This window comes from Heteronotia binoei, chromosome 15 (assembly GCF_032191835.1).
Source record: "Heteronotia binoei isolate CCM8104 ecotype False Entrance Well chromosome 15, APGP_CSIRO_Hbin_v1, whole genome shotgun sequence".
In the NCBI taxonomy this organism is placed as follows: Eukaryota; Metazoa; Chordata; class Lepidosauria; order Squamata; family Gekkonidae; genus Heteronotia; species Heteronotia binoei.
The window spans coordinates 41,666,138-41,680,093 of NC_083237.1; the positions used below are offsets into that span (position 1 = coordinate 41,666,138).

General features: G+C 49.6%; 1 protein-coding gene across 1 annotated transcript; it reads left to right on the plus strand.

The window, feature by feature from the left end:
* Positions 1-5,344: 5,344 nt before the first annotated feature.
* LOC132583566 (olfactory receptor 10A5-like) lies at positions 5,345-6,109 on the plus strand. The gene is given in 1 exon segment (XM_060255190.1): positions 5,345-6,109. A coding segment is annotated over 1 exon segment (765 nt).
* Positions 6,110-13,956: the final 7,847 nt, after the last annotated feature.

Sequence of the window (13,956 nt, forward strand, 5' to 3'; positions counted from 1 at the left end):
CCTGAGACTGGGTAGCCATTTTTAGCTTTGCTTCTTCTCCCTCAAGCCGTGTGCTTGGGGCGGCCATTTTGAGGTGCTGTACGTCTCCCTGGTGCTTGGCAGCCATTTTGGCCTTGCTTCTTCTTCCCCACACCCTTGCTCTTGGGGCGGCCATTTTGAGGTGCTGTACTTCTCCCTGGTGCTTGGGGGCCATTTTGGCCTTGCTTCTTCTTCATCACACCCTTGCTCTTGGGGCGGCCATTTTACGAGGTGTTTAGGCGGTGGCCATTTTAGAGTTCACTGGGGTGGTGGCCATTTTGAGGGCTGTTTTTCCCCTTTTTATTCCTTTGCTGGCCTCAGGCTTGGCTAAGCTAGTTAAAGAAAGTCTGCTGTTTGCTGTGCTCTTTAGCGAACATGTCGGGTCGCAAAGGCAGTGGAAAATCAAAAGGGAAACAGCCTGCCCCTAAGGCTCCTAAGCCTCCTTCTAAGCCCCCGCCCCCCGCTTCGTCTTCGGACGATGAAGGGGACGATGAAGTTAATGCAGCCATTTTTCAGAGGCTGCGGGCACTTGAGCAGGCATCGGGGTTTCCACCTTCTCAGTTGCCTAAGAAGGGTCGGTTGTCCAAGCGTGCTTTGCAGCAGATATATTGACCCTCTTATCTCTTTTGGAGGGCAGATCTGCTGCAGTTGCTGCTGGAGGAGCTGTGGGGCCTGCTGGCTCTGATGTTGGTGTGGGCACGTCGTCTGGTGCGGGTGGTACTGGATCAGCTGTGGTGCCTGCTTTATCGGCTGGTAAGTCTGGGGACAGCTCTTTGCCTCATCCTGGGCCTGTGTGGCTTTGGGGGGCTTGGGGGTCTGCTGGTCCTGGTGGGGCGGGTGCTCCGTTGGGTGGTGCTGGGGCTCCTTCTACTCCAGGCTTAGAGCAGCAGATCAACTGGATGTGGCCACAGGGTCAGTTTGGTCCGTTTGGTAATTGGCCCGGGGTGGGTCAGCAGGGATCGGCAGCGACTTTGCCTGGAGGTTGGGGTTTCCCATCTCCATACGGGGCGGTCCCCTTTAGTGCTATGCCTTTTGGGGAGGTGGCTTTGCCGCTGGGTGATCACCTGCTGCCTGCCACGAGAGAGAAAATCTTAAAAGGGGAATACGTGGACGTATTCTCCCTTTTATTTAGGGAATTGGAGAAGAAGGACAAGGAGGAGTTGGACGATAAAGAGAAGGAGAAGCTCAGGAAGAGGAAGGTTGATCAGACCTGGGCCAATTGGCTCCCGGGGTTTTTCATATATGCGGGAGTGATAGCACGTGCGCAGCCCTGGCGGGCCGCCGCGTTAATTCAATATATGGACATCATATACAAGGGGTATACGATGTTCAGCGGCCCGGCCTGGATCCAATATGACCAGGAGTTCAGGATGATGGCCGCTTTGTACCCTTCACTCCCTTGGGATCGGATTCACCAACAGTTGTGGCTGCAGGTGATGTCACCTGCTCGGCCCAATTTGGGGGACCGATCTGACAGTGGTCACCTAGTGATGAGGGCTTCCTCTTCGCCTTCTGGTGCGTCCTCCTCCTCCCGCAAGGTTGCGGGGCAGGCGGTTCAACCCTGCTTGCTTTGCTGGGAGTATGGGTCCCAGGGGGCGTGCAGTCGTAAAGACTGCCACTTTAAGCACGAATGCCCCCGGTGTGCTGGCCCACATTCCTAGAGTTCGACCACGTAAGGGCCAGAAAAGATCAGGCAGGGGTCCTTCTCAAACTGGAAAGGGGTCCCAGCCTGATAAAGGTGGGGCCTCTTGAGAATTGGCTTCGTAGGTACCCCCGTAGGGAGGACAGTTGTTATTTGTTGAACGGTTTTACGTTGGGTTTTAGAATTCCTTTTCAAGGTTCTCGAGTACCAACTTGGTCCAGGAACCTTAAGTCAGTTGTGGGTTTAGAGCATATAGTGGAAGCAAAAATTGCTAAGGAGCTGGCGGAGGGCAGGATTTTGGGCCCTTTCGCCAGTCCTCCTGTGTTGAATCTTAGGGTTTCCCCGTTGGGGGTCGTGCCAAAGAAAGCACCTGGTGAATTTCGTTTGATTCACCATCTTTCTTACCCCAGGGGTTCTTCTGTCAATGATGGCATACCCGAGGAGCTATGTTCCGTTAGGTACACCTCATTTGATCAGGCCGTGTGCGTCGTGCGACGCTGTGGTCAGGAGGCTGAGTTGGCGAAATGCGATATCAAGTCGTCATTTCGCCTTCTCTCTGTCCACCCGGATGATTTTGAGCTGCTGGGTTTTTCATTTGCAGGGCAATTTTACATGGACAGGGCATTGCCTATGGGTTGCTCTGTATCATGTGCCGCTTTCGAGTGTTTCAGCACGTTTTTGGAATGGGCTGTGCGCGAGAAAGTGGGTTTACAGGACGTCATTCATTATTTGGACGACTACCTGTTTGTGGGCCCTGCTGACTCGGGTCGTTGTACTCAGTTGTTAGCCGGCTTTATTGAGTTGGCCGCTGAGTTGGGTGTGCCATTGGCCGAGGAGAAAACTGAGGGCCCAATGCCTTGTGTTTCTGGGGATCGAGCTAGATACTTTAGAGCAGTCATCTAGGATTCCTGATCAGAAGCTACAGGACTTGAAGGAGAGGATTAATTCCTTCCTGTGCAGGAAGAAGGTTTCATTACTTGAGCTGCAGCAGCTGGTGGGGCACCTTAACTTTGCCAGCAAAGTGGTGGCCCCGGGTAGGCCTTTTCTTCACAGGTTCTGTGATGCTATGGCGGGCCTTCGGTCGCCACAGCACAAGACCAGGGTTACTAGCAGTATGAGGGAAGATCTTAGGATGTGGCAGGAGTTTTTGGAATCCTTTAATGGGATTTCTTTTTGGAGAGAGGACATGAGGCTTGAGGCTGAGCTTCAGGTCATGTCAGACGCTGCTGGGTCATTGGGTTTTGGGGTCTACTTCCGTGGACATTGGTGCATGGAAGAGTGGCCTGAGTCATGGGTGCAGGCCGGTTTGAGCCGGGACCTCACGTTTTTGGAATTTTTTCCCATTTTAGTTGCGGTTTGGCTGTGGGGGAGTGATATGGTTAATTGCACTGTTCATTTTTGGTGCAATAACATGGCGGTTGTTCATGTTATTAATTCCCTTTCGTCCAAATCGCAGCGGGTTATGAGGTTGGTGAGGGCCTTCACTCTGCGTTGCCTGCGGCTTAACATTTTGTTTTTGGCCAAGCATGTTCCTGGGGTGAATAACGGGGTGGCTGACACTCTCTCTCGTAAACAGATGGAGAGGTTTCGTCAGCTGGCCCCAGACGCCGATCTGGAAGCGGCGCCAATGCCCCAGGAGCTATGGCTGATTGGAGAGCCGAGGCCTGCAGAGTGATAGGCTTAGCCATTGCACCTAGCACCAGGAAATCTTATGAGCGTGCCGTGCGGCAGTTTGAGGACTTTAGGGCTGAGGTAGGGTATCGCATTGTTTGGCCCCTCCCAGTGGAGCAGTTGCTCCATTATTGTGTTTCCTTGAGAGGTAAGGGATTGGCAGTGTGATCAATTCGGGGACGCATGTCTGCGCTGGCCTTCGCTAGCAAGGCCTTGGGATTTAAAGAGGAAACAGCAGATTTTCGTATTCGAAAGATGCTGGAAGGGTGGTCCAGGGAGGCTGGGCCTATGCCTGATACTAGGGTCCCTTTCTCTCCTGATATTCTTTGGGGTTTGAAAGGGGTTTGGAGCACAGTGTGTGCGTCTCATTTTGAGGCAGTTTTATTCCACGCAGCCTCTTTGGTAGCCTTTTTTGGGGTTCTGAGGGTTAGTGAACTGGTGGCAAGCTCCAAGAGTGATGTTTCAGGTAGGGCGTTGTTATTGAAGGATATTACGTTGCTGGGGGGTAAGGCGGTCCTTACTATCCGGCGATCTAAAACTGATCTAGAGGGCACGGGGACTGTGCTAGAGTTGGGTCCGTGTTCGGAGGTGGAGCTTTGCCCAGTTTCCGCATTAGCCGACTATTTGGCTTTGCGGGGTGGCTGCGAAGGATTGCTGTTTTGTCACACTGGGGGCAGTCCGTTGACAAAGCATCAATTTTGGGCTGTGACGTCAAAGGCTTTAGCCTTGTTGTGTTTGTCTGGATTGAGGTTTGGTACCCATTCCTTCAGAATTGGTGCAGCCTCTACGGCTGCTGCCTTGGGTTATCCTACTTCGTCCATTCAACGCCTGGGCCATTGGCGTTCTCAGACTTACAAAGGTTATATTCGCCCTTTGCTCCGCTAATAAGTTTTGGTTAGGAGCTGGGGTATTTTGAGGTTTGGGTTGTATAACTTGTCTGTTTCTTCCTTTTAGATGCTGTTGTTCCTGGCCGGAGGAGCAGATTTCTCATCTGCGGGCACAGTTATGTGTTTTGGGCGGCACATCAAGCTCGGAGAACTGTTGTTGGCTCTCAGCTGGGGCTCAGCAAACATGTCGTGATAGAATGGAGGGGGCACCGGGGTCTTCAGTGGCCTGGCTTGCTTCCCCTTTTGTTTCATGGGTCTGGGGGCCCTCCTCCGCAGGTATTGATTGTTCACCTGGGAGGGAATGATCTCGGGCTGATTAAGGGCAAGGCGTTGATCTTGCAGGCCCAAGATGATTTCAGGTACATAAGGAACAGATGGCCTGGTACCATTATAGTTTGGTCAGCCATGATTCCACGCTTGGTGTGGCGCAGTGCCTGGAATCCAGAGGGGTTAGAAAGGGCTCGTTACCGAGCGAATAAGGAAATTCGCAAGGTTCTGGAGGGTGGTTTGGGCCACTATTTGCCCCATCCGGATATTTCTAAGGAATGTCCCAACCTCTACAGAGGGGATGGTGTGCGTCTCTCGGAAAAGGGTAATATGCTTTTCCTGAGGGATTTACTGCAAGGGCTCGTGTTGGCTTTGGGCGTGAGTGCTAAGCCCTAAGTAGAGACTTGGTCTTAGTTGTGGCAGGTTTTACGGGGTTTATGGCACCATGCGGCCTGGGGAGGACCGGTTAGCCTCTCCCTTTTGGGGAGTTAGGGGTCTGGCAGGATCAACCTTTGGTGTGGCCCGAGGTATGTGAATGCAGACTGTCCTGGAGACTCGATAGGATGGGTGCCTTTCGCTAAGACTCGCGTCTGGTGTTTGGGCCCTCCGGTGTGAGCCTCCCTGCTGGGCCTGCCTAATGGGAGCTGTGGCTCACAGCTCCGGCTGGGGGGCCGGGTCTCTCGCCCGCTGAAAAAGGCAGGGGAGCAGTCTGAGGAGACCCCTGTCCCTGACCTGGCCGCAGTTCGGTTGCCCTTGCCGTTGCTGGTTATTTTAATAAAAGTGGCCCATAGTTTCACCAATCTAATTGTGTCCGTCTCTTTATTCCGACTTGGGGGGCAATTCTTTTTCTTTTTCCAGGATGTTGACAAAGAAAGGCAATATTCTACAGAATAGCACAGCAGCAGTTGAATTCATCCTTCTTAGTTTTTCTGATGAGCCCAACTTGCAAAGCATATTGTTTTCTACTTTTCTAGTGATCTACATCAGCATTCTGGCAGGAAATTCCATCATCATTCTCCACATATTGGTCGATCCTACCCTTCACACCCCCATGTATTTCTTTCTGAGAAACCTGTCCTTTTTGGAGATCTGTTGCGCATCAGTCAATGTCCCCAAGATGCTTGAGAATCTTCTGTCTGGGAACAAGTCCAGCTCTTTCCTAGGATGTACTGTACAGACCTATTTTGATTTCTTTCTCGGTGGCTCTGAGTGTTTCCTCCTGGCTTTCATGGCCTATGATCACTATGTTGCCATTTGTAGACCTCTGCACTACCCTGTCCTTATGAACAGAAAAGTGTGCATGAGTCTAGCTGTGGCATTTTAGTAAAGTGGCTTTTTTATGTCCTTAAGTCACACCAGTATGGTATTTACCATGTCCTTTTGTGATTCAAATGAGATTAACCATTTCTTCTGGGACATCCCCCCATTACTGAAATTGGTTTGTGGGGACACTTCCAGGACTGAAATTGCTGAGTTCGTAGTGGCTATGGTATTTGGAACTCTTCCTTTCCTCATGATCTTAATGTCTTATGCTGGTATCATTGCCACCATTCTGGAAATTTCTTCTGCAGAAAGACAGACTGCAGCTCCCAACCAGAGGCAGGCTGCACAGCCTTGTCTCTGAGGGACGTTTTGCCCCTTCGTAAGGACGAGTGGGCCGAGCATTATGGGAAGTGAGGGCGAAGCAGGCACGCTTTAATGGCTGTCTCCACCGCTGCCTCCCAGTCGTCGCCTTGTGCTCGGGGAGTGGAGAGCTTGGATGAGCTCCTCCTGTCTGGCCCGGCACGGGGCCTTTTGGCACATTGGTTTTTGTGCTGCGGCTGTGATCCCTCGGCTGAGCTTCAGAGAAGGGCCTGTAGCTCAGTTGTGGCGGTTTGCTAGTGGCCGCAGCTGCTTTTGGGCATCGAGAGATAGAGAGCACCCGGTTTTTGGCTGCGTGGAGGTGGCAGGAATGCTTTTTGGCACGGTGGTTTGCTGCTGGCTGGGTTCTTTAGCTCAGCCAGTGTTTTTTCTCTGCCTTTTCCCGGGGATTGTTCACCCTCTGTAGCTGGGAATATCAGGTCTAGCTTTGGGGACCTCCTCAGTCCCCCCCATCCTATTGTTGGGTTGGTCTGCACTGTTGCTGGGTGGAGTGGTGGCCATTTTTCCTTCTTATTAATCTCCTGTTGCTGGGCGAGGTGGCGGCCATTTTCACTGCTTATTACTTCCCTGTTTCTGGGCAGGGTGGTGGCCATTTTCTCTGATTATTACTTCCCTGTTGCTGGGCAGGCCATTTAGGGGGTCCCCCCGTCCTATGGTTGGGGTGGTCTGCACTGTTGCTGGGTGGAGCGGTGGTCATTTTCCCTGCTTATTACTCTCCTGTTGTTGGGCGAGGCGGCGGCCATTTTCTCTGCTTATTACTTCCCTGTTGCTGGGCAGGGTGGTGGCCATTTTTTGATAGTCTCTGCTTAGAGCCACCGCTCTCCCCCTCCCCGGTTTTTGCAGGCTATTTTTTGCAGATATTGGGCTCGCTAGCCATGCCTAAGGGGCAAGGAAAATCAAAGAGCAAGAGCCCTGTATCAAAATCCCAGCCTCGCCGGCCAGTTTCTTATAAGTGCCTTGCGCCTCAGCCTATGTCGTCTGAGGATGAGGATGACTCCTTTGAGCAGTCTGTATTAGCTAGGTTGGCTGCTGTGGAGGGTTCTAGTGGCAAGCCCGCTTGCTGGCAGCCTTCACAGTGCAGTCTGAGGATTTGGGCGTCCCCCTAGCCAATGAGAAGACAGAGGGCCCTACCCAGCAATTGACATTCTTAGGTGTTGAACTAGATTCCTTGCAGCAAACCTCTTGCCTCCCAGGGGAAAAAAAATTGAGGCTCCAGGGGCTGGTTGCCCAGTTTTGTTTGCAGTGAAGGCAACCTTGAAGGGGTTGCAGCAGTTAGTAGGACACCTAAACTTTGCTTGTAAGGTGGTCGCTCCTGGTCGTCCTTTCTTGAGGACGCTATGTGATGTAATGGCTGGTCTACACCAGCCGCATCACAGAATTAGGATTTCCGGGTGCACATGGAAGGACCTCTTCTTGTGGCAGAAGTTTTTGACCTCATTTAATGGCGTGTCCTTTTGGAGGGAGGATTTGAGGTTGGAAGCCGAGCTTCAAATTACATCTGATGCTGCAGGGTCCTTGGGATTTGGTGTCTATTTTCACGGACACTGGTGCGCGGAGGACTGGCCTATGGAATGGGTAGATGCTGTGTGCACCAGGGACTTGACCTTCTTAGAGTTCTTCCCAATCTTGGTGGCCATTTGGTTGTGGGGAAATGAGTTGGCAGACCACACAGTCCACTTTTGGTGTGACAATTTAGCTGTGGTGCATGTCATCAATTCCGTCACTTCTAAATCACCCAGGGTTATGAGGTTAGTTCGGGCTTTCACACTGCAATGCCTGCGGCGGAATATTTTATTTTTTTGCCAGGCATGTGCCTGGGGTGGATAATGGGGTGGCTGATGCTCTCTCTTGCAAACAGATGCAGAGGTTTCGTCAGCTCACCGCAGACACAGATTTCTTCCTACAAGGATGCCCCTGGAGATTTGGACGATTGGGGGGTCAAGGCCGGCAGAGCGATAAGTACTGCTATTGCTCCTAGCACTAGAAAATCATACACAAGGGCAGTGAGCCAATTTGAGAAGTTTAGGAGCACTGTAGGTTACAGTATGGAATGGCCTCTTCCAGTGGAGCATTTACTCCACTATTGCGTATCATTGCAGCATAGGGGCCTGGCAGTTCGATCCATTCGGGGCCAGTTGTCTGCTTTGTCTTTTGCCAGTAAAGCCATGGGGTTACAGGAACTAACTAGTGATTTCCACATTCGGAAGATTCTCGAAGGGTGGGCCAGAGAGTCCGGGGTTAGGTCAGATGCAAGGCAGCTGATTTCACCCATAATTCTTAGGGGTTTACGGTCAGTCTGGGTTCAGGTGTGTCAGTCGGAGTATGAAACACTTCTTTTTCATGCTGCTTCCCTGGTGGCATTTTTGGGGGCTCTCCGGGTGAGTGAGCTGGTAGCTCAGTCCAGAGGGGATGTTTCTCGAAGGGCCTTATTGGCCCATGACATTTGCATTGCTGAGAAGGGGATAGCAAAGAAGAAGGGGATAGCAAAAGATGAAATGACTGGACAGCTTTACTGATGTAACAAACACAAATTTGAGCAGACTTCAGAGGATGGTGAAAGACAGGAGGACTTGATGTGACTTTGTCCAAGGGGTCACAAAGAGTCGGACTCAACTGTGTGACTGAACAACAAAAGGTAGAAGTGGTGGAAATATGTAATACTAAATATGCAGTAAAGATGAAATCAATAATGTAGATGTAAAACAGATTAGTTATGAGATTTGAAATCTAAAATGCTGAATATAAATGTACCTCCAACTGACGTAAGTACCATTGTATTTTATAGACAGTGTTTTAGAAACCATAAAGAAGGGAATGCTTTCTGTTTTATACACTCTGTGATATATAATTATTTCTGATATACATAATTATGTTTTAATCCCTTTTTCCTTTGTATATCCCCTTTATACCATTACTTACTTAGTTAGTATAAGGGATAGACATAAACTATGGGAACTGAGATGGTGGAATAGTTTTTAATGGGTTTTATCATAGAAAGAGTAGAATCATTTGAATAGGTTTTCAATAGATTATACTTGTTTGTGACATTTTGTTTATTCTTATGCATCTGTTCAAGTGTTCTTTTGCAATATTCCTGAAGGTCATTAGGTAATAAAATTGAGTTTTGTCATACCATTCTAATCACCTAGATGTGGAGATTTTCTGTCATGTCATTTTCTGTCTTTCCTCTCAACATTTCCCGGTTCTTCCACTTACTGTAACCTCCATCCCACATAGCTTTTGTCTATAACAGTCCAGTTCCAGTATAGCATTTTTGGATGACCGAATGGACCACTGTTCCCTTTCTCACCACCAGGAAAGCTTATTAGAAATGATTTTAAGAATGGAAATGATTTTAAGAAATATGACTTAACTGGTTGTCTGCTGGGAGCACCCTTCAAACTGCCTAGTGATAGGGTGCCTGCTCCATGTTGTTCATTAGCTTGGTGTTTCCCTGCCAAGGCTATAACTGAGATTGACAGGAATATTAAAGACTGATACATCATATGTTGTATTATCTGAGGAGCTACCTAAGACATCTGTGGATGAAGGGCCAGGTCATTATTGGTTTATGCCTCTAGGTGGGTTAGAGAGGGAACCCTTTTAACTCTGAGCAGCATCAACCAAGACATTAGTTGTGGGAGCAGCATATGTGGGGTGGGAGATGGGGCTTAATGCCTCTTGGTACAGACTAGGATAAATTCTTAGTTATGCTGCTCAAGTGTAGGCCACTGTCAGAACTGGCAGAACTTCAAGAAAGGCCCAAGACTTAGTTGCAAGTATAGGAATTTATTAGAGAACTTCAGAGCTTGAGGTGCAGAATAACACTGATAACAGACAGCCAGTATTCGATACACTTTATGTGATTCTGTTGACAACAATAAACCGATCACTCACACGGGTAGCGACAACAGTCTGTTTCTCAGGGTTGTTATCAGGCAAGGAGGATGGAATCCCGCTGAGAAAGTGTGGGCCGGCCTGGCTTCAAAGGCCATCTGCAGATGTTGACCCTGGGCCATCTGTTACACTCCAGTGATCACAATTTGTTTGAAATGCACAGGCACACACAGCAAGGGAACTGGTTAGTATCTTGGGCAAGCTGTCTGGATTAGTATTTGCTTTCAATATGGAGTCAGTTAGGCTAACTTGCATAGAGGAAAGTTACAAGTTCTGACATACTGCCCCCCCTAAGCTTTCGCCCTGGGCTTGTGTGGGTACAGTAGGTGGAATTTCTTTAGCAGTTGCGGGGCAGCTACATCGCTGGCCTTGACCCATTCGTCGCAGCTTGGGGGAAAGTACTTCCAGCGAATCAGATAGTACAAACCCCCCCGGTGGACCTTGGAGTCCAGGATTTCCTGGACCTCATGGTGACTCTGGCCCTTCACTCGTGTAGGAGGTGGCTCGGGAGGGCAAGGGTGCCAGGATGTAGCCCCAGGATCTTTGCGAAGAAGGCTGCAATGAAAAACAGGGTGGATCTTACTTAACAGTTTTGGTAGTTCAATCGTGGCCACTACCCTATGGAACCGACCCCCCGAGGAGATGCGGGCCCTGCAGAACCTTGATCAGTTCCGCAGGGCCTGCAAGACCGCCCTTTTTAAGCTCGCACACCTGGACTGTTAAGAAGATCGGCAATTAAGCATCCGCCAATGCGGTTTAAGACCATACCGCTGAATAACTGCACTTACTGGACTGTTTTAATGCTGTTAAGTTAATGTTTACTGTTTTATATTGTTAAATTTAAAGGCTTTTAACCACTGTATGTTTTTATGAAATGTTGTTAGCCGCCCTGAGCCTGCCGAGGTGGGGAGGGCTGGATAGAAATAAAATTTATTATTATTATTATTATTAGTTCCAACTCCACCGTTACGCTGTTAATTACCCTTTTAATTGTGAATGGGCCCAAGTATTTGTAGGCCAGTTTCCGGCAGGCCTGTGGAAGGGGGAGGTTCTTAGTGGACAGAAAGACTTTCTCCCCTACCTTAAATTCCCACTGGGGGGAATGCTTTTTGTCGAACTGCCGTTTGTATTCCTCTTTGGCCTGTTCCAGGTTTTCCTTTATTGCTTCCCACCCCCGTCGTACCCCCTCCCACCATTGTTGACAGGAAGTCGGCTTGGGCTCCCCTGCCGGTAGGGGGAGGTTTGGGAACGGCTTGCCTTCATAGCCGTTTGCGGGTGGTAGGCGGAGCTGAGCCCTTGTTCTATCCCTGCAATTTTACAAAACTCCCGCCAGAAGTTGGCAATGAACTGTGGCCCGCGGTCGCTAATGACCTTGTCTGGGAATGAGTGTAGACGTACCACGTGACTAAAGAAGAGGTGCGCCAGTTTCTTAGCAGTGGGGAGTTGTTTGCATGGAATAAAGTGGGCTTGCTTGGAAAAAGTGTCTACCACCACCAGTATCACCGTTTTCCCCTGGGAGGGGGGTAACTCGACTATGAAGTCCATCGAGACCACCGCCCATGGCCGGGTGGCTGTTGGCAGGGGGATGAGGTGGCCCGGTGATTTCCCCCCCCCCTCCGTTTGGCCATGAGCTTATGAATTCCAACACATCCCTTTTTAATTGGGGCCACCAGAATTGCCTTGTGATTAAGTTCAGGGTTTTCACTTAGCCAAAGTGCCCCGCCAGCCTGCCTGAGTGGCAGTTTTCCAGTACTTCTTTGCGTAGGGTTTTGGGTACGTAGATCTTCCCATTGTGATACCATAGCCCCTCTTCCCCCTTCTCTATTCCCTCGGGCCGATCCCCTCCCTCTGCTTCTGTCTCGGCCACGAAGCGTTCTTTCCCTTTCAGCTCGGGGGCCCCGGTTGTTTTTCCCGATCGGGTGGTGACTCCCCCCGCTACCCGATCTGGGGGGATTAGCGAGTCTATTACCTCCTCTCTTTGACTATCGTGCTGGGGCATGCGCGAGAGCGCATCTGCGAGAAAATTCTTGGTGCCGGGGATGTGTTTCACTACGAAGTCAAATTTTGCAAAGAACCCGGCCCACCTAATTTGCTTGGCTGTTAATTTGCGGCGGCCGGTCAATGCCTCCAGGTTTTTGTGGTCAGTCCAGATCTCGAACGGGACTCGGGCCCCTTCTAGCCACGATCGCCAGGTTTTAAGGGCAAACGTGACTGCAAAAGCCTCTTTGTCCCACACCGACCAGTTTCTCTGCTCGTTTGAGAATTTGTGGGAGATGTAGGTGCAGGGTCGAAGCTCCCCCCCCCTCGTCTCTCTGCATTAATATTGCCCCCACCGCGACGTCGGAGGCGTCGCATTGTACCACGAAGGGTTTTAATTCATTGGGGTGGGCCAGCACTGGCTCGCTGGTGAATAATCTTTTTAGTTTGTCGAAGGCGCGTTGACATTCGGGTGACCAGTTGAGGCACGCCCTGGGTTTTTTCACCTCCTCCCCCTTCCCTTTGGTCTTGAGGAGCTCCGTGAGGGGCAACATAACCTGGGCGAACCCCTTGATGAACCCGCGGTAGAAATTTGCAAACCCGAGGAATGATTGTAGCTGCCGTCGGGTTCGGGGGGGGCTCCTAATCTAGTACCGCTTGTATTTTCGCGGGGTCCATCGCTAATCCCTCCCCCGACACTCGGAATCCCAAGTAGTCTAGTTCCGTTTTGTGGAACTCACACTTAGACAGTTTAGCATACAATTTGTTCTGATACAATGTAGACAAAACTTTTCTGACCAGGGGCACGTGTGATTCTAGATCCTTTGAGTAAATAATGATGTCATCCAGGTACACCACCACCCCCTTATACAAGTATTCCCGTAGGACCTCATTGATAAAGTTCATGAACAGACTTCCTGTTTGGCTGGAAGACAGTCTGCAGCTCCCTAACAGAGGGGGATTTTATTGTCACTGTTCAGGGTATTAAAGACCCCTGATAAGGTCTATGCTCATTAACCCTAGGCAAGGGTTAACCCAAGACGACTTATCTTCCTTTAATGCTGTTGATATCGAACTGGAGCAGTCAGGGAGCTGACTCCTTCATTTCTTGATGTCCGGCAATGGAATGTCAACCATCGTCTGCAGTGACTCTAAAGTGACTTCGGTCACTTAAGGCTGTCGGAATCCAAGCACTCTAGAAGGACTGATTTTAATTGCAAGAAAATAGCAGCCGGGGGAGTTGAGAACATCTAAAAGGTAGACTCATCATTCTTATCTTCACTCTGAGAGACTTTGAATATAGTTTAAACACTGAGTGGATTAATAACAGACGAAGGCAAAGCATAATTGAATGGGAAAAAAAAAACTTTTACCTTGTTAAGCTGAGCTCTGTGGCTTTGGATGTGAACAACAGCAAAAAAAAAAAAAAAACCCTTCAAGATAAGAGTGAAAGTTGGCAATGGGAGGCTGGTGACGCAGAAGAAAGAAAAGAGAGTTGCCGTGTATATATGCCCATAAACTGCAGAACCTAGAATGAACTGAGCTGAGTGGGGGCATAGCAGGAAAAGAATTCAGCTTGTGAAAACTGAATGCCGTAAAAACAATTGCCTTCAAAGATATTTTGGAGAAAAGACATATTGTTGTGAATTTTTGTGGTTGCGGTTTCTTCATGCAGCTCAAAAAACTGCGAGACTAGACACGAGATCAGTCTAAGCTGTGACAGGAAGTGAAACTAAAAGGGGCTGGACAATAAATCAGAGCCTATAAGGACAACAAGAGCTGTGACATCCGACCTTTGAACTAGGAAGGAATTGAGTCCAAGACTCAGATCAAGAAAGACGAAGAGAGACCTCTCTAGGCTGGAACTGTACCATAGAGAAATAACGATTGCCATTTTAAAAGGGAGAAAAACTGTCAAAATTGTTAAAATTCAATATCTTTGCTCAGGAAGAAGGG